Below are 27549 nucleotides of genomic sequence, written 5' to 3' on the forward strand. Positions count from 1 at the left end.
ATCTAGTAACATGCTCTCCAGTGACCCCTCTGTCCCCACAGTCACTCTGTCACCATTTACCCCCGGACTACCTTTCCCCCCCCCCCCCCCCTCCTTGACTGCAGGTAAATCTGGGTCACTGTTATGTGTTTGTTTCCCTTCATGGCCAAAAGAGGGACAAAGATGAGGCAGCCCATGTAAGAAAAGGAATCTGAATGCTCTTAGCTGGCAGCCGCATACTTTTCTGCGTGCACTATTACTTTGTTGGAAGTTGAAAACAGGTTGTATTGAAGACTGGTTTTAGCCCTTATGTATTTATTTCCTCGGAAAGGCACAACAGCACAAAAAGGTGTCTTATGGGGAAAGAAGTGAATTGCAGTGAGGGAGGGCTAGCGAGGCAGCAGTACCCAGCAATCATGGACTTTAGTTATGGGAGGAAACCGAGCAGTGAGATGGGTTTGGTGAAGGTGTGGCCTTAGAGCCAGGTTTTGAAAACCAGAGTAGCTGGTTTCTTTGCGAAAGTCCTATGTGATAATTGTTCCATAAGCTGGGTGTGGAGGTAGCAGTGGGGTGAAGGAGGCACCTGGGCATCTGTTTGTTTTCAGGTTGCAAATGGGAAGAAAAGTGGAGAACAGCCTTTGAATTGTTAAAGATTTAACGAGCATTTTTGTTTGGCTCAGATGCCGAGGAGCATATTATTGGGAGCTGAAACTGCTGTCTCTTGGTCTATAACTCTGTGTTCAGCCAAGCTGCTGAAGAGGGAAACTTGTAGCCACTCCTGGGTCTAGAAGTTGCATCCCAATGCATTGTGGGATTTGTAGTCCCTGCTTCTACCATTTGAAATCAGCACTGCAGGTACCAGAGGGCACCAGGATGGGGCTGGCCTAAAATCTCCCTCCTTGAAGTGGGACACTTATAGCTTTGTGTCTAGATATTGGGGAAACTTTGAGATGTGCTGCGCCTCAAATTTATTTATTTATTTATTTGGCTTTTTTTTTTTTTTTATATACCGACAACCGTTTGCACATCATATCGGTTTACAATTAACTTGCAGGTCGATACAGTTATGCCGCGTTTGAAAGAGTGCGGCATTGCCAGGCGCACCCTCGTTCCCCGCACACACAGTTCTCTTCACCTAGCGCTCGATACTCTCTTCTAATTGCATGCAAATGCATGCCGCGTCTGTGAAGCGTTAGGCGAAGGGTTAGGCCCGCACAACCCATTTTACTGTATAGGCGCTAATACAGCTCCTCTACAGTATCCTGGGTGCGCTGGTACCTGTCATTTCAAATGTCATTTCAACTGACAATTGAAATGACAGGCACCAGGAAGTGTAAAAAACAAAAAACCAAAAATATGTATAAATACCTGTCACTTTCCGAATCCCCCAGGTGTGCGGTCATCCAGGCGGCGGCGGGAGCCGGCGGGCGGGTGGGCGCGCGTTGGGTCCAGGCGGGGGGCGGGTGGGCGTGCATTCATCCAGGCGGAGGGAGCCGGCGGCGAAAGCGGCCTCCGGCAGCCCCCGCCGGCAGTGAATGAATGCGCGCCTGTGCGACCCGTGCGATTTCGGCGCTCAAGGCGTGACGTCACGACGCCCGACGTCACGGCATGTGACTGCCTTGAGCGCCGAAATCGCACGGGTCGCACAGGCGCGCATTCATTCACTGCCGGCGGGGGCTGCCGGAGGCCGCTTTCGCCGCCGGCTCCCTCCGCCTGGATGAATGCACGCCCACCCGCCCGCAGCCTGGATCGAACACGCGCCCGCCGGCCCACACCGCCACCTTGTTCGAACGCGCGCCCACCCGGCCGCCTGAAACCAACGTGCGCCCAACCGGCTCCCGCCGCCGCCACCTGGATGAACGGGCACCCGTCGGCCGCCTGGACCCAACGCGCGCCCACCCGCCCGCCGGCTCCCGCCGCCGCCTGGATGACCGCACGCCTGGGGGATTCGGAAAGTGACAGGTATTTATACATATTTTTGGTTTTTTACACTTTACGCTGCAAATATATATATATATATATATATATAGAGGTCGTCCATGGTACATTCCGCTATGTAGCTGTTCGAACACCACACTAACACCTAGTAGAGGGTAGGCGGTAAACTAACACGTTAAGGCCGCGGCAAAATAGCGGGTTACTAAGGAGATAATCTGAGCGCGCGTCACAGTATCGGAGGGGAATAGCTAATTCCTTCATTAAACAGCTAATTTGTTCATTTACATATCATATACATGCTGCGTGCGGAAAGGGTTATGTGTCTGTTTAAGAAGCGCTAAGGACGCGTGAAACTGGAGACTGTATCGCAGGATCGCCTTACGCATCCGAATTGTGCGCCCACAGCGTGTTACAGACGGGAAATCTTCAACCGCACGTTACAGTATCGATCTGTTGGAAATTATAGGCTGGGCCTTTACATGGAACAGATAAATATGGATTTGTTCAGAGCTCTCTTTTCAAAAGTGATAGGGGAGTGGAAGGATTCCTATAAAAAGGTTCCGGGAGACTTCAGCCATTCCTCCTTCCTGCCCCACCCTTCAAGGCACTGCCATGGTGAACACGGGGCCTGTATTCCGCTATACTGAGCACCTTACATTGCCCAGTACCTGGGAAGACTAAGTCTGTGTGCAACGGTGCATCCTTCAGAGCTGTACGTTCTGGGACCGCTCCCTGCTGACGTCTCTGTTTCCCTGTCTTTGTGCCCGCGGTTGCAGCCTGCCTCTTACGGAGGAGAGATCACAAAGTACCAAACGCTGCAATCAGTGACCAAGGAAATGTGGCAGAAAGGCGCACACAGGCCAAGTTGTGCTGCGTGCCACAGGCCCGATTTAAAAAAGAACTTCCACAAGGACCTCCAGGCACATGCTGAGCTGTGCAGCCGTGCCTTGAGGCGGCTTCCGTGAACCCCTTTAAATATATATTCCTTTTTAAGCCTTCAGACTTCTTCTTTTAAAATAACAAGGCTGCTGGTAGTGGGGAGAGATCCCCCCCCTCCCTGACCAGGTGGCGAAACCGAAATGCCCGTGTGGTAGAAAATCGGCAGCGGGAGAAACGGAGGAGGTGGCCTCAAGTGATGAGGGGGTGGACCGCAGCGCCAGTCTCCACGGGCGCTGCAGAAACTGTAAGAGCGGTAATGGAGGGCTCTGTGGCCAAAATTTCCTCCTGTCTCGATACCAAGCTGCAAACAGTAGTCCAATTAGTCTTGGAGGTGAAAGAGGCAAGGTGAACATTTCGACTACGAGGAGACATGGGTGAGTGATCTGGAGGACGTGGTGAAGGCTCCCGCCAAAAGATTGGAACGGTAGAAAGGCGCCTAAGATTTCCCTCAGAGTGGTAGGAAGGTAACTGAGAACCGGAAATGCCATAATGGTTTAATGGTTTATTGTTTCTGTTCAATGTTCCTTGTAAAAAGCCCCGGTCGGACCTCACAGACCAGGGCAACTTATCGTTTCATGTAAACCGGATTGATTTGTATTGTATACAGGAATTCCGGTATATAAAAATAAATAAATAAATAAATAAATAATAACTCACAGGTTATTGGTATCCCCGAAAATGCAGAAAACAGCAGATACAGTTGGTTTCCTATCCACTTGGCTTCCTGAGTATCTCGGCCTTCCTTGTAAAAATGGATGCATAGAGCCCTCGCCCCTACTTTAAAGCAGGGCAGCGAACTACGAGCTCTGATCCTCTGGCTGCATAATTTCGGGGATGGCTTGAAAATATTGACAGCTGCTAGGAATAAAGGCACTCTCTCTCCTATCGGGAGAATCGGGTGCTTATTTTTCCTGAAGTGGTAAAAAAAAAAAAAGCAAGCATTTGTGGAAGTAAAAAAAAAAACTTCAGAAACACTACTTTTGCCGTATGCGGGTGGAGTCTGCTGGGAAATCATTATTTTGATTCAGCCACTATGGTTAAAGATTTCCTCGGCAAGTTTCTGAACCAGGCTACCTCTCCTGGAAGATGAGTATGTAAGCAGCGGCATGATTTTGGGGTTTCGCAGGAGTCTCATTTTTGACGTGGCTGGAAGACACACAGAGATTATTTTTTTCTTATTACTTGGATTCCTTTTTATGGTGTGTGGGGGTTTTTTTGTTTGTTTTTTGTTTTTGCTTTGATCCATTCATGAGTTTGCTTATTTGGTCTGATACCTGCTGGACAATTTTTTGAGCCCGGTCCTGAGGCTGTTTCACTATGCTCTGATCCATGATTTTAAGTTTCAGAGTTATTTTTAGTACTTGGTTCCAGCCATATAACTTTTTGTATATTTTTTTTAAACCTGTGAAGCCTGGAGCCCTGTTGTTTTCTTCTTTAATTTTGTTTTATACTATTGATCTTTTTGTACCTCCTTTTTTTTTTTTTTTTTTTATTCTAATTAGGAGATTTCTCATGATTATATGTTGTTTGGTGTGGTCCAAATGTGTATTTGTTTTCATTTTAATTTTTTGGCGCTTGCTGTTTCTAACTGTCCAGTTACAATGTCAATGAAGTGGATCACAGTTTGGTTTCTAGTGGATATTGGTATGTGAACATCCTATTGCGCCAATAATGTTTAATTATTGCCAGACCTTTATTCTGTACAAGAGAGGAATTTGGGCGATCCACAGGTCAGGGACACCCTGAAAGCACAGATTTGACCTCCTGGACCTGTTCTCTGGGTCCTCCATACACTCTTCCATCTCCACCAACAAATGTGAAAGGCCTGCCACTTCTTCCTGACATGACACTGCTTCAATGGCCTGCTCTTCCGACTGCTAGTCCACCTCTGCCACGATATTACCGAGCTCTACAACTTTGCCCCGCAGCTCTGCAAACATACCGCCGAACTCCTGTTTAATAAGCACCATGTCCTGGCTTATTTTGGCAAACCATCGGCAGAAATCCGCCCTCGAGGGTGTCCCCTCCACCTCATCTCCAGGGCAGATTTCATCTTCCGATGCATCGGAATTGTGGGCAGCAGCGGCCATGTTTTACTCCTCACCGCAGCCGAGGGCCTGAGAAACGCCTCGGCTGGTGAAGAAGAACTTCCTCAAATCTGAATTCACACTGCCAAGGTAAGCAAATTCAATGTCGGGATGGCAGCTGATTGTAGAGTCTGGTCAGGAGCTCCACTATTAGGCTGCCATCTCTAGAGGCGACATCACTTCCTCCCTCATTCTACCAATGGGGGATAGTTAGCCTGAAAAAGATTCTTCAAAGCAGGGACTGCTTTCACTCCCAATAGGTAAACCCTGTCTTGGCAACCTGAAATCCATCCAAACAACGAGAAATACATGTGTGAGGACTAGATAATTGCGAAGCCTGAACCTATTGGCTCAGCCTTCGGCCCACCGCAGGAAATTTTGTTTTTCCCGCAGTTCGGGCTTTTTGTTTTCCGGGGAACCCAAAATTTCGGGTTAGCACACACTAACCCGAAAATTCATCCTGGTAGCCCCTGTGACATAGTAAGGGCAAAGGGCCGTTGGCGCCATTTTGATTACTGGCAGCCGACAGCCCAAGCCCAGGAGATCGCTCCTGGACCCCCGCTGGACCACCAGGGACTTTTGGCAGGTCTTTGGGGGGGGGGGGGTCAGGAGGGTGGGGGGGGTTGTAGTAAATTAGGTTGACAGGTCTTATGGAGCGAAAAATACGGTATATGATCCCTCCTTCTTTTTCCAGTTAGTATTCTGGCTGCTGTGTTTTGTAGTATTTGAAGTGGTCTTAATGTTGTATTCGGGAGTCCTAGTAAAAATGCATTACAGTAGTCCATGCTTGAGAAAATTAGTGCCTGGAGCACTGTCCTAAAGTTTACTGGTGTTAGGGGTTTTAGTTTCCTGAGAATCATGAGTTTCGCATAGCCTTCTTTTACTTTTAGCGATATGTGCTGTGTTAGATTGATTTCTGGGTCCATTATTATTCCAAGGTTCCATACTTTTTCAACTAGTTCTATTTTCAGGTTGTTTTTTAGAATTATTGGAGTTTGAATAATTTCTATGTTTTTTCGTTCTAGGTGTAGGAATTCCGTTTTTTCAATGTTAATCATCAGTTCCATACGGTTTAGCAGTTGTTTTATAATGTCTAGTTCCCTGTACTTACCCGGATCAGTCCAGACTGTGGGTTGAGCCTCCTTTCCAGCAGGTGGAGACAGACTAAAACTGAAAGGATATCCTATATGAGGACAGAGCCTATCCTGAAACCCTTCAGTATTCGTCTGTCTCCAGCAGGTGTAGCAGCTCACCCTTCGGTCTGGACTGATCCGTGATACTACAGGAACGAAAATTAACAGGTAAGAACTAATTTTCCTGTACATGTTAGCTAGGTTTAACGTTTTCTCTATTGTATCATCGATTGGAAGAATTAGTTGAATACCATCTGCATAAATGTAATATACGATTCCCAGTCCTGCTAATAGGTGGCATAAGGGCAGCATGTATATGTTAAACAGGGTTGCAGACAGGGCCGATCCCTGCGGTACTCCTGTTTCGAGAGTGACCTTTTCAGATAATATGTTGTTGATCTGAACTTGAAAAAACCTATTGTTTAAATATGAACTGAACCAGTTTATTGTTTGTCATGTAATCCAATTTCTTCTAGTCTTTTTAGTAGTATTTTATGGTTTACTGTGTCGAATGCTGCCGATAAGTCTAGCATTATTAGAATGTAATGTTTTCCGCTGTCAAAACCTCTTAGAATGTTATCTGTTAGTGTGAGTAGTAGTGTCTCAGTGCTGTAATGTTTACGAAATCAGTGTTGTGATGGATACAGTATGTTATTATTGTCAAGGTGTTCAGCCAGCTGTTTCTGTACAATTTTTTCTATTAGTTTGGCTATTAAGGGAAGATTTGAGACTGGGCGGTAGTTGTCTCAGGATTAGCTAGAATACACCCGGAGACTTGTGCTCTTTGTTGGCGCAGCTATGGAGACCGTGGTAACTTTTCTTTTCCATGTTTGATGGACCTGTTCTAACGTTTCTGGGTATCGGGATATGGTATTAGAGCTTGTGGCTGAAATAACTAATATTAAATTACCAAAATCCCCAGAGTTACTCCTGCTCTCTGTGGGCCTTCTTGACATAGATAAACAATTCAGGTGTCTCATTGGGTATATTATAGTGGCGGCGCAGTGTGAATTTGCTGCCTGGTCATGGAAGATTGAGGTCCCACAGAAACTACATCTGGAGATGAGGATGTCTCTCAGCTTTTCACCATTGATTATAAATTGACTGCCCACCTCCATGATCCATATTCCGAGGTTTGAAAGTACCTGGAGTTCCTTTACATTTTGGAGGGCTCTCACAGGTTCAAGATAGATCTATTGGTTCAAGGGTCCTTACGGCTGGAGTATTTGTATGGGATCTAATCCTGGGGGACGTGGAATGGGGTTGGGTGTGGAGGATAGAGAGGTGGGTATAGGGGTAACTAAAATGTTGTTGGAGCTAATAATTTGTGGTCGGCCCTGAGGTTTGCTGTCTTGGTTATGATCCGAGTTGCTGTTCTCGTATTCTGAATATGCTATTACTGCTAATTGGACAGGGAGAATTGCCCTTATTAAAATGTCAGTCCTGCTCAGTTTTCATTCTTTTTCTGCGCTGTGCCCCAATGAGTCTTCTCTGACTTAAATAGTTCATGCTCCAATTTTTATCTGGCAGCGTAAAGACCCCAGGATCAAGTCTTCCTCTCTGCAGAGGGCTAGGAAGTATTGGAGATTATGGGCCTTCCTCATTATCAGCTTTATTATTTTGTTTGAGATTATTGGCTGGGAACTCCTCCCCCTCCTGCTTCTTCCTCTGTGTCCTGGGTGAATCTGGAGGGGGCACAGGGTTTTAGCTTGGTCTCACCTGGGGATAACCCAGGGGTACGGAGAAGAACGCGATGGCAGCCTCTTATTGCACGTACCTTACCCATCTGGCGCCAGGTTTGTGTGGCGGTAAATGTTAATGCTGGGCAGCTTACTGTGGTGTCTCTCCACTGAAAAATAATCCCTCACTGGCCCCTCTGAGCAATGTCGCCAGAAGGGACTCAAGTTCGTAAGTCAGCTGTGTGCAGATCAGACACTCTGGCTTTCATAAACCACCTCACTCGTTACTTACTTTACTTACATTTGCAATTGAGAGAGACTTTATTGAATACTCCTGCCAGGGCCGGTTCCTACTGAAGCTTTGTGAGGTCTTCGCTATGTTTTAACCTTTAAGAATCCCAAATTGGAATGTATTTTGCATTTTACAGAAGTTTTGTGGCCTTTTTTTGGGGGGGGGGGGGGGAGCGGGGGTGAGATTCCCCCTCTCTTTTACGGACATGTGATTCTGATCTTTGGCAGTCCCTGGAACAGGTTGTTTGCTCTCGCCGCACTCGCCAGAAAGACTTAATGTTACGCATTCTTCGCCGCACTTATCGGCATCCGACCTGGACTTCTGAATTTAGTTCTTCAAGCCCCCGTGTGCTGGAGAGGATGTGGTACGGTGGGGGTCATTCTTCCATAGGTGGTGCCGGTGACAGTTTGTTCAAATGTTTTTTTGGTTTCTGCTTGAGTACAAATGTATCACTGTTACAGGAGCAACACTTTTGTTAACATCCTCTCTCTTTTTTTGTTTTTTGTCTGCTTGGAGACTGGGATTCCCTCTTATTCATTTTTTAACTTTTAACGATTTATGCATTTTACTTTGTGGTTTTAAAGCAAAATTATAAAATAAAAATTATCATTATTATGAATGTTTACATTTGTCATCCGCCATGATCAACTGGATATGTGCAGAATACAAATTTTAAAAAAATAAATAAATGTCTCCTCCCCAGAGGACATTGCACTCACACTTGATACGTGCTGCCAGATATACTGTTGCGTGCTGCTGGAAAACAAAACATCGGATGGATCGGTGCTGCCAGCAAGTGGCAGAAATCACAGTTTTGGAGTGGATCACTGCAAGGCTGAGGTGCGAGAAGATTTGGCAATGATTTTGGGACTGGAGGACAGTTACTATATACTGAGTTTTTCCTTATACTGTCATAACTGTCTGTTTGGTCTTTTCCAGTTTTGTAAGTTGGTGTGTGTTAAATTAAAAAATAAATAAATAAATGGGGGGAGGGGCTTTCCCAGGTGCCTGGATTATATTGCACCCTGCGAGTTCCAGGAGGAGGATCTCTCCAGTACCGTGCAAGAGCACGAGCAGTAAATCTGAGAGAGACTGACGTCCTGCCCGGGCTTAGGAGTGAGGTCCTAACATGTCCATTTGGAGACTCTGAGGAGAAATGGTCTTCACCTGTTAATTTCTTAAAACCGTGAATCCCAAAGACCATCAGCGCTTCTAAGCAGAGCGCAGGCAGCTGTTTTGTGTGGGGTATAAGGGGCTCTCCTGCTCCTCGCACCAGACTTGTGAGACTGTGTGCATCCTAGGAGAGAGCCTGCCGCTGTAATTTCACCTCCTTAGGGTTTCCTGGCAGTCAGTAGGCGCTGGTGAGTGTTTGCACTGGCACAGGGAGGGAGGATGTGCTCCACCGTGAACATCTGCGGCAGCTTTGCATGAACAAGTCGGCACGTGCTGTGATTTCTTTATAAAGATGACCTTTAGCAATGGGCAGAAATGTTCCTATGATGATCGTTTTCGCTTAAGAATTAAATTCACCATAACCTTGAAGGAAATGAAGGATTTGATTTAATATAAAAGGGTACATGCTGTTAACACTCAGCTCAGCCAGTGCAGCTTCATTTCTGAGCTCTGGCCTTTCACTGGTTTATTCCAGGGATTATCATTTGTGGCAGAGCATGTGGAGGTTTTATATAGGAGGTGGGGGCTGGTTCTGGTCCACCTCGTGTCCTGAACTCTTATAAGTGATTTCCACTACAATGCATTTATGTGCCCAGCACAACTTTGAAAACATACAAATACGTTTTTCTCACAGAAGTGAAAGGCTTGTGGGAATGGAGCCTACCTACGGACTGTGCTGGGTCTCTGTGGTGTAGATGTAGCACAAATATCTACTGGTGCTCATCACTGGCACGAATATACTGCAGATAGAGGATGTGGGCTGCAGGTGACAGATGGGACAGAATTTTCCCTGGTTGTAAAGAGATCTCTAAGTCTCTGGAAGTTCTTGTTTTGGTATTTTTTTATGGATGGGGAGGCAGGGTTCCCCTTTATCTTTTCTGACACCCGTGGTCCCCTTTCTTGTATTAAAGGGAACCTGCAGAGGACTGGACCTGTCATCACTTGGGGTTCTGGAAAAGGACCCAGGCTGTCTTGTACTCAGCTGGCCCATGCCGTTGGGCAGCCCTCAGAATAGCTCATAGGTGTTCTTTCTGACCTTGGGCTATCCCTTTTTAAAAGGAAAGCTAAATCTGTACAGTGCAGTGTGCGGAGCTGGAATAAGCTCAGACTGTCACAAGAGCTCCGACTGAGATATATAAGCAGAAAAGTTTCCTTTTCTAGCAGGTGAGGTTTGGCCCACTTTTGATTCCTGTAGGCTTGTCTGGCATTCTTGCAGCTGAAGGCGGGTAGATAAACCAATAGCAGTAAACTAAGCCTGAACCACCTCCTCATAAGCGGCAGTTATTTCCCTGCCTCCTATCGCTGTTTACCTGCTGATGCCTCCTATTTCTTGCAACCCTGCCCTGCTGTTTGAAAAACTAGCAAAAGCTACAGGTCGTCCGTCTCCCAGTGTGAGCATTAGTCTATAGTACTGGTCTAAAGACCATCAGATAAGGCCGTAGCGGATAGACTAAATTAATTCTTTGCTTCAGTGTTTATGGAGATTGATGTTGGGGGGATACCCGTACTGGAAATGGTATTTAATGGTGATGCTTTGGAGGAACCGAAACAAATCATGGTGAACCTGGAAGATGTAATAGTCTTTAGTTTGTCAGTTTGCCCTATCAAATCACCTGAACCAGATGGTATACATCCCAGAATTCTGAAGGAACTCAAAAATGAAGTTGTAGACCTATTATTAAAATCATCTATTGTATCTGAAGATTGGAGGGTAGCCAATGTAATACCAGAATTTTAGCAGGATTAGTGGGTAAATTATAAGAGATACGTTGCTGATGATGTGCAGTTTGTTTTTTTTTAATCTCAGCAATGTCATCCTGTGCTGCCACATTTTTTGATTTATGTCAATATGTCTCTCCACTATGAAACACTGGTTGTAGCATAACAAACTAGCACTGAATGTTGATAAAACAGAGTTAATGATTTTGAGCAGGTACTGAATAATGGTTGCCCCAAATACTTTTGCATTTGATAGATGCAAGTTGCCAATTGTTAAGCAAGTGAAAAGCTTGGGAGTAATTCTGGACCAGGAGTTGTCTATGCATCCTCAAATTAAATCTGTGGTAGCCACTTCATTTTGGAACCTGTGCATGCTTCATCATTTGAAACCCCTTTTAAATCTGGGGGACTTTCGTCCTGCACTACAAGCCCTCATATTCCCAGTTCTGGATTACTGTGATTCATTATTCTTTAAGGGCTCTACAAATTGTGCAGCACTTGGCAACCCGATTACTAACTGGAGCCAGCACCAAGTACAGTATAACACCAGTTCTCCAATCACTTCACTGGCTCCCCATACAAAGCTGCGCTGCTCAGACAAGTTTCTTAACAATGTGAGGGCACCATGGATTAATGCAGTGTCTCAGAGGGCCTTGAGATCTGCTCAGCAGGGGAGGTCGGAGATGCAAATGACTGGCACTTTGCTTCCAGCCCTTTGCTTCCAGCCCATCTCCATTTTCTATCTGATTCCCAAACAGTGAACAGAGTTTTAAAGATGCTTTTGGTGGGGCACATTGCCTTCAGTCACTCGTCAGAGAATCCGTGTTCCCCTGAATGTTTGTGGGTTTTTTAATGTTTCAGGTATTCCTTAGTTCTGCTTGTCTTGTAACCAAGGTTTATTTGATTATAGGCTCTCTTCAGTTGTACCTTGCCCTGAACTGTGGAGGGCGTGGAATATACATTTTTTAAATAAAAATACAATCTTTAAAAAGGGCTCGACTTCAGTACTGGGAAAAATCATGGAAACTATTCTAAAGAACAAAATCACAGAGCATAGAGAAAGACATGGTTTAATGGGACATGGCCAGCATGGATTTACCCAAGGGAAGTTCTGCCTTATAAATCTTCATTTTTTTTGAAGGGGTTAATAAACGTGGATAAAGGTGAACCGGTAGATGTAGTGTATTTGGATTTTCAGAAGGCATTTGACAAAGTCCCTTATGAGAGACTTCTAGGAAAACTAAAAAGTAATGGGATAGCAGACGACGACCTTTCATGGATTACAAACCGGTTAAAAGACAGGAAACAGAGAGTAGGATTAAATGGTCAATTTTCTCAGTGGAGGGGAGTAGGCAGTGGAGTGCCTCAGGGATCTGTATTGGGACCCTTACTTTTCAATATATTTATAAATGATCTGGACAGGAATACGAGTGAGGTAATCAAATTTGCAGATGATACAAAATTATTCAGAGTAGTTAAATCACAAGCAGATTGTGATAAATTGCAGGAAGACCTTGTGAGGCTGGAACACTGGGCATCCACATGGCAGATGAAATATAACACCGCTTAGATTGTCTTTTCATAGAAGTGGTATAAAAAAACTAAATAATTTGGACAGATGCAAAGTGATGCACTAAATTTGTAGTTACACAAAATTAGATTAAATATTCAGGAAAAGTGTCTCCATATCATCGTGGACAATATTTTGAAATCCATGGCTCGGTGTGCGGTGGCCATCAAAACATGTTAGGAAAGGGATGGAGAATAAAAGGGAGACTGTCATAACAACTCTATATCACTCTGGGGTGAGAGCGCACCTGGAGTACTGTCTGCAATTCTGGTCGCACCATCCCAAAATAGATATAGTGGAACTGGAAAAGGTTTGAAGAAGGGCAACTAAAAATGATAAAGGAGATGGAGCAGCTCCCCATCTGAGGAAAGGCTGAAGGGTTAGGGCTGTTCAGCTTGGAGAAGATTCGGCTGGGGGCAGCTATGACAGATATCTATAAAATCATGAGCTCCCCTTTTTTTCTCTGCCTCTCTCCCTGTGCATAGTCCTGGTTCTAAAGAATGGAATTCATTGCCAGAGGATGTGGTGAAAGCTGTTAGTGCAACTGCGTTTAGTAAAGGTTTGGACAAGTTCCTGGAGGAAAAGTTCTTAAACCATTATTAATGTGGAGTTGCAGAAATCCACTTCTTACCTATGGGATAAGCAGCTTGGAATCTGTCTACCTTTTAGGATCCTGCCAGGTACGTGTGACCTGGCTTGGTCACGGTTGCATACTGGGCTTGATGGACCTTTGGTTTGACCCAGTATGGCAAATCTTAAGTTCTTATGTCACAGGTACTATCGGACACTAAATGTCCCACATGACCTCACAAACCTGTTTGCTGCATGTGATATTACTGGGACCTTGTTTAAGCTCTGGAACAGTTTCAGAATCTCCCAGTGTATTTTTCTTTGCTTGTCATATGAACCCTGCTAGCTGGGCCTAGGATTTGCAGATTTTAACCTTTGTGCTTTCTTCTGCAGGCAGCGTTCAGCCAGTGAGAGGTGAAGGGAGCATCCAGGCCTTGCAGCGTTCTCCCAGGGACTCTGATCCAGTTCCTTTGGCTTTCTTTTTAAATTCTTCTATACAAAAAATGCTATAATGCAGAAATCCAAGAATTCTCTTAATTCCTTAATGTTGAATGCACCAAAATTGTTTGGAGGCTGTGATTTAACTGCCTGATTTGACAGTCTGCATCCCATAAAAAATTCCAATGTATAAAAACCATGACACAAAGAAAATTCAGAAGCAGGCAGTAATCCTAAGAGCTTTTTAAAAACCATAATTTAAAACAACATAGATAATACTATTTTAAAAAAAAAAATCCTAAACACCAAACAATTAAACATAATCCTAAAGCTTCGTATGGGACAGGATTTCTGAGCACTGTTGCTTTTCATTACTGTGGACTCCTTGCACATCTAAATGGGAAACTTTTTAACGGGACACTGCTCAAAAAAAGCTTAAGGTGATTCCTGTCACTCTCGTTGTCTCCTGTCTAAGGTGGCCCCATATGGTTGAGGTGATACAAAAGTAGAATCTGACTTGTGGGGTCCAGGCCCCCATCATGTGCTGATTAAGCAGATTGAGACGTCGCTTGACCTCTTGGTGCCTCACCATTGCGGGTTTGCTCTTTGGAATAGCGCAGTGCTGAGGATTCTGGCACTATAGAGCAATCCACAAGCAGTGGGTGACTAGCAGTCAGGGAAGGAATGTGTAATAAATTTGTGTAAAAAAAAAAAAAGTGCATTAACTTGCCTAAGCTTTTGAAATTAAAGTAATACTTTTGATAATTGTATATTGGGGAGTTCTTCTTTTCTAACATTTGTCTGTAAGTAGAGGGGTGGGAGAAGGGATTGTGCCTCAAAATGCTTTATTGCTTTTCCAGAACTTGAAATCCAAAACACAGTGGCTGGCGTTTTTTAAAAATAATTCTTCTTGTGCAGCCCCTGTTTAAATGGACTGAGCTGAATCTGCAGCAGGCTGATTTTAGAAATAGTATACTGAATTAACCGTTTGATCAATAAAGTGTTCTGCCGTTGAAGTATAGTGGCTGCCTGGAGTCCTGGGTGTCTGTTTTTGGTGTGTATTAAGATTGTTCATTGCAATGTTAATATTAATCCTCGCAGACTTCCTACTCTCCCAGCAGGACCTGGGGGGGGGAGGGGGAGCAGGGGAATTCCACAATAATATTACCCAGTATGTCCAGTTAAACACAAGGCCTAGGGGAGGTAATGTGGTGGGATTAGAACTCAGCTCATTTTGGCCCCACTGGTGCTTGTCCCTCCCACCTCCTGCAGGCTTTGATTTTAGATTCTCACTGTGCTGCAAATGCTCTTCTTTTCACTTGCTCCTCGCGTGCAAGTGCTCTCACTTGCACGCGAGGAGCAATTTTCAAAAACTGCTCCGTGCCTATATTTCTGAAGATTATCAGCTGACTTGAAGACCCTGCCTTTATGCAAATGAATTGCAGACCTAGATTTAGGGACCTTCGGCGCTGGTTTTAGGCGGCAGCAGCAGCATGTAACTTTATCTGCTCTCATAGCCACCCAAGTTTTAGGCTCCTATTGACAGTAGGTGCTCAACCCTCCTCGCATCTCTAGCAGCTAAAGCCTTTGAAAATGTACTCCTTTGTGTTGTAATGGAGCGCTTGAGGCCACTGGGCTGTTGTGCCACAGCCATTCACTTCCCCGGAGGATGAGCCAGCAGGCCAACCTGCAATCCTGCTGCCACTCCTTCACTTTTGTGGCTTTTAGAGCTCCTGGCTAGGACTAGGATCAGGTTTGTATATTCTAGCTTTTTTTTTTTTTTTTACTTTTTTTTTAGGGTGAAAGCACACAAAAAGAGCATTACAGCAAGCAGAGCGAACAAAAGGTCATAAAACTGAAACAGCAAAAACAAAAGAACTCTAGCACACTGGGTACCAGTGCGCAAGTTACAGGTTTGGAAGGTAAGAAGGAGATGGTCAGTTCCCACCCTGAAAAGCAAAGTTATTAAAAAAAACAAAAACCTAGCAGTTCTGCGCCAGGTCCAGTAGGGCTCCCAAATCTGCTTGTGTCGCTCCAGATTGTCCCGCAGCAATTAGGTAATACTGTCCATGATAGGCATTTCAGACACCACTGACCTCCAATGACCCAGGCTGAGCGTCGACTTCCAGAAAAACACGGTTGGCAGGCTTAGGGGCATGCACCAAACGGAGGAATGAGTTTTCCATCTACCCAGGGGCCAGAGAGGGCAAGAGGCTTACCAGCAATGTCGGATACCTGTAGGCAAATAGCAGGCCAGAAATTCCCTACAAGAGCACAGCCCCACCACCTATGAAAGTAGGATGCTACCCTCCCACCCTCTCTCCAACATAATCCGCAAAAACCGATGGCTAGCACCATCATGCTGTAAAAGTTTATGCATTGTATCCTTGTTCTTATCCCAAACAGAAAGCTACTGAAGAGAACGCCAGATCCCAGTACTATCCAAATTCAAGGATAAATCAGCATTCCATCTAGAAATCAGTTGCTTATCATTTTCGGCGTTAATAACCACATCTCTGATGTAATTATAAACTTAGAGAGAAATTTGCAGGAGCTCCTTTTAGTAAGAAGATTTTCAAAAGCGTCTGTCCCTCTGTGTGTCTTGGGCCCCACGGTGTTTAAATACTCTACGCAACTGAGGGTAGAGAGGATGTGTATAAACAGTTCCACCTAAGAACTCAAAAGGATTGACAAACTGAGCCCTTCCACCTCTAGCCAAGATGGCTTAATAAGGCCTGAGCCTGCCAGGTCTGTAAAGTCAGGGCAAACTTAGCCTATGACAAAGAGAGATGAGGCGGGAACGACAAGCAAACTGTTTTTCTATCAAGGATGATCTTCACGTCATCGCAGACCTTCAACATATGCGATGCTATAGAACCAGATGTATGTATCTTCATTACATCTGCACCTTAGCCAAAGAAGGAAGCAGGACAACCCACTCATACCCTGAAGCTTGATATTTTACAGATTCAAAGTCCTCATGTGTCAAGATTCAAGAGGATTTGTACTAGAGGGTGGGAAGACTGTTACGTTTTTTGCTGTATACATTTTAAATACTTTGACCTCTAGAAATATTCTTGTCGTTGCCAGCTTTCAACTTCTAATTACCCTAGACCAGGTAATACTGTGACAATTCCCTTAACCTCTCAAGCTGTGGGATTGTCTCACCTCTAGAGAGCCTTTCACTTCTAGGATACGGGTTCAAATCCAGCTCAGTCTGATGGTCTTTAGCCATAGCAGAAGAGCTCATATTGCAGCCCCTGTTAGATTCCTGCCTGGTCACTGATTGGTGATAGGTGTAGAAGGAGGAAGAGACTGGATGCTAAAGCCTTTCCTCTGCACAGCATGCTCTCAGCTTATATTCCTGCTGGGCTAGGGCAGACGTTAGCCTGCTCTATTATTATTAAACTGTTACCACACTGTCCCCCTCCTTTTTTTTTTTTTTTTAATTACTACTACTACTTGTCTCAATCCCTGCTAACAAAAATTTGAATGAGAACTGCTGCCACGCTGAGTGCATGAGGTTCACCACAGAGAAAACGCCATGGCGTCACATGCAGGCATACATTAGGTGGCATCACATACAAGCACACAATCTATACGTGGCATCACATACAGGCACATCGTGTGCCTGTATGTGATGCCACGTATAGATTGTGTGACACCATGCAAACGTGTGTGCATGTGATGCCATGCATCGTGCATGGCATCACAGGCACACACGTTTGCATGGTGTCACATGCAGGCACAGAATTGGGTGGTGTCGCACGATCAATGCATGCTATCACATGCACGTACGTGATGCATGGTGTCATAAGCAGGCACACTGTGTGGCGTCACTGTGTGCACATGATCAATGCATGGTGCCACATGCGTGTACATGAAGCATGTGTGGTATCACGTGTGTACATGATCATATGCATGCATAAGATTGCATGGTATCACATGTGCACATGATCAATGCATGGTGTCACGTGCATGTACACGAAGCATGTGTGGTATCACGTGTGCACATGATCACAATCATATGATTGCATGGGATCACGTGTGCACATGATCAATGTGTGGTGTCACATGCATGTACACGAAGCATGTGTGGTATCACGTGTGTACATGATCACATGCATGCATATGATTGCATGGTATCACGTGTGCACATGATCAATGCATGGTGCCACATGCATGTACACGAAGCATGTGTGGTATCACGGGTGTACATGATCACATGCATGCATATGATTGCATGGTATCACGTGTGCACATGATCAATGTGTGGTGTCATGCATGTACATGAAGCATGTGTGGTATCACGTGTGTACATGATCACATGCATGCATATGATTGCATGGTATCACTTGTGTGCACATGATCAATGTGTGGTGTCACATGTTAAGGGTAGTAACTGCCGCTCTGTGCAGATTATCCCTATGTCTTATGTTAAGTGTAGTAATATTTACAATCAAAACCAAGCAATTGTCAAACCCATAGCAAAATTACTGCTATCAATATTTTTATGGGGTGAGCAGCCTTCTTGATAATTCAGACAATGCTGCTGCTTGAATGTGCTTTGCTGTTGGACTTGGCCATAGAAGCAGTCCTGTGCTTTTCCCCTAATTTCTGCACATCCGGACCTTGGACCTTTCAGCTCAATCAGGCCTAGGATCTAGCTCCATGACCCTTCATTCACCTTATTTTAATTCCCTCCAAACGTCAGCACGGTGATCCCTCCTCAGCAGGGCATGCCTGCCAGCGCGCCTTCCGCAACCCTCAGCCCTAAATCTGGCTACCTAACCACCGCTGCCATTGCGTTCTGACCGTCTGAGCTGGGAATCCAACCAGGAGCGTTCCTTCCGGAGCAATGGGGTTTTATCCAGTGCTGCAGGCTGAGCCAGGCCTGCTTTTAGTCTTCCTTTCATTTTGATTTTACTTAGAAATGCCGGAGCTGCAGTGGACTGCAAGCCAGACTGATGCCTCCATGCAGCAAGCTGGTGACATCAGGTTTGGAGGGAGAGTTTTTCTGGGCTTGTCTGCATTTAACCCTAAGTAAGAAGCCTCCATCTGGCATCCACGGTATGTGAGGGTGGATGGGAGCACTGATGTCTCCGGACATGGTCATCTTTTTTTTAAACTTTTAACCCCCTCCCCTGTACTTTGGGAATTATTACTATTTTCTCAATAGAGTCACCCTCTAAAATTCAAATTGATCTAAAACCATTGGGTTTGTTTGTTTTTTTTAGCAGAAACTGGTTTCCCATTGTGCCGTGAGGCACTCTTATCTACCCTTCCTGTGCTATTCCCTCCCAGTCTTCCAGCAGTGGATGTTCATGGGCTAATAGCATCCCACAGACCAGACGAAATAAAAGGTGCTTGATGGCATCACATACAATGCCCCGCTCGGCTATGAAAATGTGCACCTCATATTCTGAGCTTGAACACATCAATGACATTTCCTCCAGCAGCTCAAAGAGACTGGACCCCCCCCCCCCTGCTGTTTCTAATGGCACCTACCAGCTGCTTCCCTGTTCCTCCTCCAGCAGTGTCCTGCAAGGAGAAAAGGGGTCAGAGGAGGTCATTTGCTAAACCTAGCATTGGCCTGCTCCCTGGGGTATTCACCTGCTTTACAGGGGTGGATGGGCCCTTGGGATGCCCATGCACAAAGGATGGGGGTCACCAATGCTTAGCTTTCCTTGGGTTCAGAGAGGACTTGCCCTAAGAGGGGAATCTTCCGGCTTTAAAATATGAGATCTTTTTACTGCAGAAAACACTGTCTTTTGCCACCAGTAGCTTTTATTAATTACTAGCAAAACAAGCTCCCCATCCAGACATGATATTTTAAAATGACAGGAACATAAAGGGGTAAATCACATTCAGGCCAATACAGAACGGTGCGCTCAGGCCGAGCGCACCGTTAGCCCCCATCTGGACACGCGTTTTCCACGCGCTATTATTACCCCTTATACAGTAAGGGGTAATAGCGTGAGGAAAATGCGTCTCCAACCCCCCCCCCCCCCCGAAAAACGAATAGCGCCCGCAACATGCAAATACATGTTGATGAGCCTATTAGTTATTCCCGCGCCAATCAGAAAGTAAAATGTGCAGCCAAGCTGCACATTTTACTCTCAGAAATTAACGCTCCCCAAACGCAGGAGTTAATTTCGGCCGGCACCGGGAAAGTGTACAGAAAAGCAGAAAAAAACTGCTTTTCTGTACACCCTCCAACTTAATATCATAGCAATATTAAGTTGGAGGCCCCAAAAATTAAAAAAAAAAAATCAGCCCGCGGCTCACGGGTTGGAAGAAGGATGCTCAATTTTGCTGGCGTCCGTTTTCCAAACCCGTGGCTGTCAGTGGGTTTGACAACCGACGCCGGTAAAATTAAGCATCAGCTGTCAAACCCGCTGACAGCTGCCGCTTCTGCCAATAAGGAGGCACTAGGGACGCGCTAGTGTCCCTAGCGCCTCCTTATTACCGCAGGCCCTCGTTTGAATACAAAATCGCACACCCAGGAGAGTGGCCTGGGTGCTCACCTCGGAGCGCCGGCTCTCCCACGCATTTTACTGTATCTGCCCATTAACTTGTAGCAAGTGCATCAAATAGAGTGAGACAGCAACTAGTAGCAGGAGCAAGGACACTAAGGCATTAATGTGCGGGAGGGAAGGCAGCAGCCTTGATGACTCCAGGGCACTGGCACCCACTTATCTTATTGTAGTATTAAGACTGGAGGGTTCATGCTGCCTGGCACAAGGACTCAGAGCATTTCACTTCTAGGTTTCACTTTGGTTTTCCTATGCTGGGTGTATCTTGCCCTGCTACAATGCCTGTGACCTGTCCTTGACATAATACTGCAGAGGTTTACCTTTGCCCTCTGCACCCTGTCTTCCCTGTGATCCCCCATCCACCCTACCAGTCAGGCCTGAGATATAACACATGCAGGCTTTGCCCCGCCAGGGCTGCTTGGGAACTTCTAGGTACCTGGTTCAAATATGATCTGAACGAGGAAATGCCATGTGAAAACTGCTTAATGGCCCATTTTCCAAAGATCTGGCAATCTCTCACTCCAGTTCATTAGAAAGGTACCTGCAGGAGCACCAATGGCCCATCACAGTTCATTGGGATTGCAGTTAGAAGAGTCGACCACCTAGACATGGCACCTACGGAGCAAGGACACAGGACATTGACAGGGTCATGGTACATGGAGGGGGAGGCACGTAATCTGTGGATAAATGAAGGCCGCCTGTCCCATGAGCTCTACGGTTTACATTATACAGTCGCATGGAACGTGGATTGTTTAGTCTGAATTGACCTTTAGTTAAGGTTATCACGTGGCTGCAGTTTGTAACCTCTCTCTTTGTAATGAGATTAATCATTACCAGACTGCTTTTCATTCCACCAACGCAACGTGAATTAACAGAAAACCAACCAACAAACGGAGAGAGCCCCTTACTCAAGCCTGCCAAATCTGCTCCATCAGTCCTTGCACTTGCATCCTCAGACATTCGTTAACTTTCTACAGGAATCATTTATTCTCTTGGTTTTGTTTGAGCTCATCTTGTTTCAGCCATGTTTTTTTTTCTGGTAAAATAGTTTAATGGAAGCATTTTTCCATTTTAACTTGTTAGCACTGAAACGTGCTCTTGATAATTCTATCTTCAGCCCATTCTTGTGCTCTTATCAGCCACTAATTGCTTACTTGTCATTCGTGTAAATAGTTCCCAGCGAGTGTAAAAGTGGCAGAGCCCTGAAAGCCATATTTATCATCCCATCCCATGGGTTCTCTGGTAGTGTGTTTAACATGAGGACCCCAGCAAACCCTTGTACTTCCATCTCTCAGGCTCATCTGTGAAGCAGAGAGCCAGAGGTTGCGCCTGGGTTCCACTGCACAGGTCCAGCCATGCTTATGCTAGCATATGTTTCTGATTTAATTTAGTTTAGTTTGTCCTTGAGTAACTGCATAAATCATTTGTTACGTCAATGTGGTTTACATGGAAACCCATCAATTACTGTAACGTCTGACTTTTGACACTTAATATTAGCAAGAAATCTCTACCCTGTTATAATTAACACATTATTGCAAATACCGTTTTGTCTTACATAAGTATCTTTTACATACTTGTGTTTAAGATGGTTTGGAATCAAACTGCAAGATACAAAAGAAGATATACCATAAATACATCCCTGTGCCAAGAGGACAGGATAAGGTTAACCAACAGGTGCAGGGGTCATGCTTTAAGACCAGATGTGAAAAGAGGCAGAAAACTGGTCCAGTGGAGAAATACCTTGAAGGTGAGTGATGCAGCATTTAATACAGGTATTCCACCTGCTCTGTCTACATTCTGTGTTGGGACAGCAAGGGGAGAGGCCACAGGAGAATGAAGAGAATAGGAATGAGCATGGAATGAGGGCATGACAAGTCTAAGGAGTGTTTGGAAAACAAGAAGGATCATGTTGAGCTAGACAATAATATTCCAAGGGCTGAGAAGGAATAAACAAGGAAGCAAAAAGCCACATTCTTAATATGCTGAAGACAAGATGTGAGTCCTTGGGGAGCCCATGAAAAAGAGAGCTCTAACTAATCAAGACATGAAGAAATAAACAGATGAGTAATTATTTTTACTCACAGGGTTTGCATCATAATCAAAGAAAAAGTACATCTGTAATTTTGCTTTGATTAATGCCTTCTCAAAAATTACCCATAAAGATTAGTACCTTCTTTGTAAGTAATTTTTTCACCTAAAACAATGTGCATAGTTTTGAATAACTACAGGTGTTGTTTGATGTCCAGCTCCTGGCCTAGACTTTACAACGTGGAGAAAAATATGCAGATTGTAGAACCATGCGTGCATTTTTCCATGTATTAAGGGGGCAATAATTAAATACCATATTTCTGCAGGCAAAACATTGTTATACATGTGGAAATGCCTTTATTGCCCTCTACAGACCGTGCTCAGCCTAGCACACAGCTTGCCACATGGTTGAATGTACATTTTGGAGGCTACGTAATCCAGTTAAATCAGCCATCTCCACCCCAAAATGCTCCAGAACACTCCTGACTCATCAGGCTTTTGTCTGGATAACAACTTAGCCAAATAAGTCATAGCTGGTGGAAAATTCAAAGCGGCAATTTGTCCAGCTAAGTCTCAGACTGAGTATGGACTTGTAACATATAGTGACGGGCTTAAAACTTTTCCTAACCACTTCACAATGGAGTTTCAATAAAGTTGAGCAGTTCTTGGGTTAGTCTGTTTAGGAAGAAATAAAGGTTGACAAATAGGCTGTAAATGATACCTGTAACTTATCCGTTAGCATTCAGTAATACACAACAAGAGTTTACCAAAACAGAAAAAGTCTGATATTCTGCACTTACAGGAAAAATGACCCAGTGAACGCTAGTTATGCGGCCAATATACATCCAAGGGAATAAAGTCCAAACAAGCGGCCTCAGTGCAGTTACACAGAGTAATTTTTCACCAAAGATCACAGATCCACCTTAAAGATCAATGATACTGTGGTTGCATTGGTGTGACTGGCTTACTGACAGGCTGCCTCCCCTGCTAATTACTCCCCCAGCATGTGCCAAAAATCACACAATTCCCACACGGCTGCAGAGAGTCTCTTCAATGTGTGTGGGGGTTGCGGGGGGTGTCAACTTCCGTCCCCCTCAGTCTGGAATCACATGATTCATACAAAGACTGAGCAGCATCCAGGAACAGAAACAACGTAAAAGCACGAACATAAAAACAATAATTACAAAAAAACAAGCCTAATGCACACAATCTCTACAAAACAAATGGCAGCCAAGGGCTCAGCAAGGAGGGATGATAATAAAACCCAGGTAAGGAACAGTGCAAGCTGCATTCAGGTCAAATTCTAGTCTTTGATGACATCACCAACAGTGGTGAAGAGGTTAATCGTGACGTCACAGCCAGCACTTTATTCCATCATCCCGCCCAAGAAACAGCAGGAACCAGGAACACTGCGTGCTCATAATAATCCCTCTTCTTGCCCGGTGCAGATTACATCCTAAATCAGCTTCCTCTTTCAGGCACAAAGTGATCTGTTGGCTGTCGTCATTCTAGTCAACGACAACTGAGAGCTTTACCAAAACTCCCATTAACAATATGGCAATGGCCGCCAGCGCAGTGAGTCCCCGCCGGTACAGCACGACTCTGAATGGTAAAACCTCCCCGACCGTAGAGACAGCACAGGGAAAGGGATCAGCCGGCACTGGCAATTGGTCCACGTGGCTCTCACTTTTTCTGAGATCAGACAGGCACATGCCATCCCGGGAGCTGGCTCCTGCTGCAAAACATTAAGTCCTGTGTTAGTGTGACTGCAAGGCAGAGACAAAACGCCATCAAAGAATTCAATTAAGGTTTACTCTCAGGGCCCAGCTCTATAGAAACTTAACCCAACTTGATTTCGTTGCTGTAAACATATTTTAGCCGAATAAATGTCATTAAAGAACATAAGCAAAGCCCTCCGCCCAACCCATGCCCCCAAATTTCCAACATTCTTACAATGCTAGATGCAGAGTTCTGGCAACTGAAACAGATCTGAAACTAAATCTGCTTTTAAGCAAACTTAGGGCCGCAAACGATGAACAGAAGAGCGCATCAGTGTGGAAGATGGTGACATTGTGACACATACCAGAGGCAGGAGTTGTCTTATTTGTGATGGGATCTGAGCCCAAATCAGAGGTCATCGACCACCTCAAACCTGCTCGATGCTGAGCCTAGAAATAAGCACAGCTCAGTTTCAGTCTGAAGACAGAGGCAGCCAGAGTCTGTTGCACATGTACTCTGCATAATTTAATCCGGCTGGGAAAAGGGGAATGGGGAAAATTATTCCCCACACATGGGGGGGGGGGGGGGGGGCAAGTCCCTGAATGAAGTGACATGGAGGTGTCTTCACCCAAGGAAATGAAGAGGATGGGCAGAAGGCAGCAGCATGTACCTTATCCTCAACATACTGCTCCAGAGCTGAATACACCCGGCTATCCTAACGTGAACTGGGTATGTTTAGGACAGGTCAGCAACACAATCTAGCTAACTCCACTCCTCCCCAGAAGGCCCTCAACTTATCCAGCTAAAGTCTAGCCAGATAAATAGTTAACTAGAATTCAGCCAGATAAGTGGCTGAAAATGCCGGTTTTGCCATTTAGACGGATAACTTTTGAATATGGATCTTATGTAGAATAATTCAAATGAATTTGACAGATTGATGTTCAAACATTAGACAGCCAGATAAATAGGATGTATTTGGCTATCTAACTGATGCTGAATATCTGGTATGTTCTGTAGTCACTAGATAACCAGATAAGTCACTTAGGAGGTCATTTATCAAAATGTGTTAAGGCTTTTTTGCATGTAATCCACCACCTACTACTCTCCCTATCCGACACACTCATCAGAGGTACCGACTCCGGATCCTTTTATCTGATTGCTATGCTTGACATCTCCACTGCGTTTGACACTGTCAATCACTCTGTCCTCCTCAACATCCTCAGAACTATTGGGATCGCTGGTAATGCTCTCGCCTGGATACGATCTTAACTTCAAAATCGCTTTTTTACTGTCTTAGTTGATAACAATGAATCTGATCCTATCAGTCTCCCTCAAGGTGTGCCCCAAGGCTCTTCCCTCTCCTCTACCCTCTAATATATATACATGCTTCCCCTTACCACTCTTCTCACCAACCTTCACATCAAGCATTTCATTTATGCATACAATGTGCAAATCATCTTCCCCTTTTCTGACTCCCTCCAAACTGCCCTACAAAACTGGGAATCCTGCCTTTCCTCCATTAACCAACTCCTCACAGACATGCACCTGGCTCTAAATCCCAACAAAACTGAGCTATTAATCATTTCTAATAAGCAGCCGCTTCCAGCTATCCCACTCGCATACGCATCTACCTCTTTCTCCGCTCACATTCGCAATTTGGGTGTCCTCATTGATAATCATCTCACTTTTAAACCATTTATTAACTCAATCATAAAGGACTGCTATTTCAAGCTACAAACGATAAAAAAACTCAGACCTCTGCTACACTATTCTGATTTCCGCACAGTACTCCAGTCTATTATTCTGTCTAAAATAGACTACTGTAACGCCCTCCTCCTTGGAATCCCCGCAACACACACCAAACCGTTACAACTATTACAAAACGCTGCGGCTCGTATACTGTCAAACTCTAATAAAAGAGACCATATCACTCCCACACTTATCGAACTACATTGGCTCCCAATACACTCATGAATACTTTACAAAGCACTCTCCCTCATCCATAAAAGTCTGTTAAATTCAAACCTCAACTGGATCAACCCCCCCCCTCCTCCCCCGTACCTCTAATAGACCTACCCGCCCAGCCCTACAAGGAACCCTACGTACCCAATCCATCAAATCTATCAAACTCTCCTCCACCATAAGTAGAGCTTTTTCCCTTGCAGGCCCCACAATATGGAACTCCTTGCCTCATGATATACGCATCGAGACCTCTACTCCCAAATTAAAAAAAAAAACCTAAAACCTGGCTGTTCCAGCAAGCCTACCCCATGTCACCACCCCCTATATAAAAAACACTCTATCAGCAATCGAGTAACATTTCAATACTCCATTCCTGTTACCTCCTCCACCGAATTTTGACTAAGAATGCTTTACGAACGCTGGATCCTGTACATTGTTATTATATTATAGTTGTTGTATTTATTGATTTTTGTTATGCTTTTCAGTATTATCCATACTTCCTGTTAATTGTATTCGTCTGTTACTTGTAAGGGCTCTGCCCAAAAGTTATTTGTTTTATGTAAACTGATACGATGTGCGAACGGCTATCGGTATAGAAGAGACTTTAAATAAATAAATAAATGTGTTAGGCTGTGTGATAACTGCTGGGACTGGGTGGTAAGGTTTTTTTTGCCTTGTGTGATGATGCCTCCTGTAAGGCCTATTTAGATGAATTGAAGCTCCCAGAGCATCAAGTGAGAGAGCGAGCTTGGCCATGGTGTCATTGCCCTAGATAGGTATTTGTATCCCTATGGTAGGCCCACCTAGTAACTCGAGGTGAGGTTTAGGTGTCAGTGTAGGGGGTTAGGGGCCCCTTTGACATTCAATGTTAGATGTACAAACAGAACAGTGGTCTCTTGTGAACATTTGATGACCCTCGGAGTGAGGAAACTCACTCCAAGATGAGATTTGGGCAATGTTCTCTCAACCTAGCTTGATGTTACCCAGGTAGAGAGTCCATCTCTCTCTCTCTCTCTCTCTCAAACTACTAAACATGGTCCCCCCAGTGGACAGGTACAAGAAGCTCCCACTGACACCTAGAGCAGCTTTTAAAGCTATCCAAGGATTGGCACTTAAATGCTTTGTCACTCTCCACATGTCCTGAGGTCCTCATTTCAGACCTGACTGGGAGTACCCTCTATTGCAATATAAAGTCATGACCCACTCAGAACTATAGATAGGCAGGCCATGTGTATTTTGAATAAGAAACATTATGGCAGGAAAAAGACCATGCAGCCCATTGAGTACATGCAGCCACATCAACTACTCAGCTCCACAAATCCACCCACTCCCTGAGAAGATAACACTGAGGCATTATCCAAGAAGATGACATAGGAGAATGTGAGCTTACCTGCATTGAGGCTTTCTTCCAGTTTATTCTTAAAATGTACACTACGTTGATGGCGGCTGGAAAAATGACACAGGCGATCATTCCATACCACAGACCTAAAATGGAAAACTATTATTAGTGGATGGCACCCAGGGTCAATTCCCAGACCTAGCTCCAACTCCGCTGGATAGTTAATACTAGGGATGCATCCTCAACAGGGCCAGTTGGCATTTTTCTGCTGTTGGCTACTATATTACTCTAGTTTGTTATATTATTGTGATAACTCAAAGATCATCAGTGTTAACCATCTGGGAAAATTAGGAACTTTTTAGTTAGGAATTTAATTAAGGAAAACATTCATCCAAAGTAGGGGTGATAAGTCTCTGGAATCAGACATGAGCTGCACCAGCCATATTCC

The 27549-nt window shown here is 44.8% G+C and overlaps 2 protein-coding genes across 7 annotated transcripts in view; one reads left to right on the plus strand and one right to left on the minus strand.

The window, feature by feature from the left end:
* ALDH3A2 (aldehyde dehydrogenase 3 family member A2) overlaps positions 1–14282 on the plus strand; it is a 38217-nt gene extending 23935 nt beyond the window's left edge. For 3 of the 4 annotated variants that reach the window (XM_029611385.1, XM_029611384.1, XM_029611387.1), the window contains 2 exons: positions 8751–8887; positions 13473–14282. In XM_029611385.1, coding sequence (XP_029467245.1) covers positions 8751–8887; positions 13473–13497 — 162 coding nt within the window. In that variant the 3' untranslated portion in view covers positions 13498–14282. The remainder of the gene's footprint in view (positions 1–8750; positions 8888–13472) is intronic. The other variant, XM_029611386.1, reaches the window with a different exon arrangement.
* Positions 14283–22414: 8132 nt separating this feature from the next.
* Positions 22415–27549, minus strand: part of LOC115096863 (multidrug and toxin extrusion protein 2-like) — a 30439-nt gene continuing 25304 nt past the window's right edge. For 2 of the 3 annotated variants that reach the window (XM_029612070.1, XM_029612072.1), the window contains exons 15-17: positions 27153–27247; positions 24165–24249; positions 22415–23816 (exon numbers count right to left, since the gene is read on the minus strand). In XM_029612070.1, coding sequence (XP_029467930.1) covers positions 23590–23816; positions 24165–24249; positions 27153–27247 — 407 coding nt within the window. In that variant the 3' untranslated portion in view covers positions 22415–23589. The remainder of the gene's footprint in view (positions 23817–24164; positions 24250–27152; positions 27248–27549) is intronic. The other variant, XM_029612071.1, reaches the window with a different exon arrangement.

This window comes from Rhinatrema bivittatum, chromosome 8 (assembly GCF_901001135.1).
Source record: "Rhinatrema bivittatum chromosome 8, aRhiBiv1.1, whole genome shotgun sequence".
NCBI classification, from domain to species: Eukaryota; Metazoa; Chordata; class Amphibia; order Gymnophiona; family Rhinatrematidae; genus Rhinatrema; species Rhinatrema bivittatum.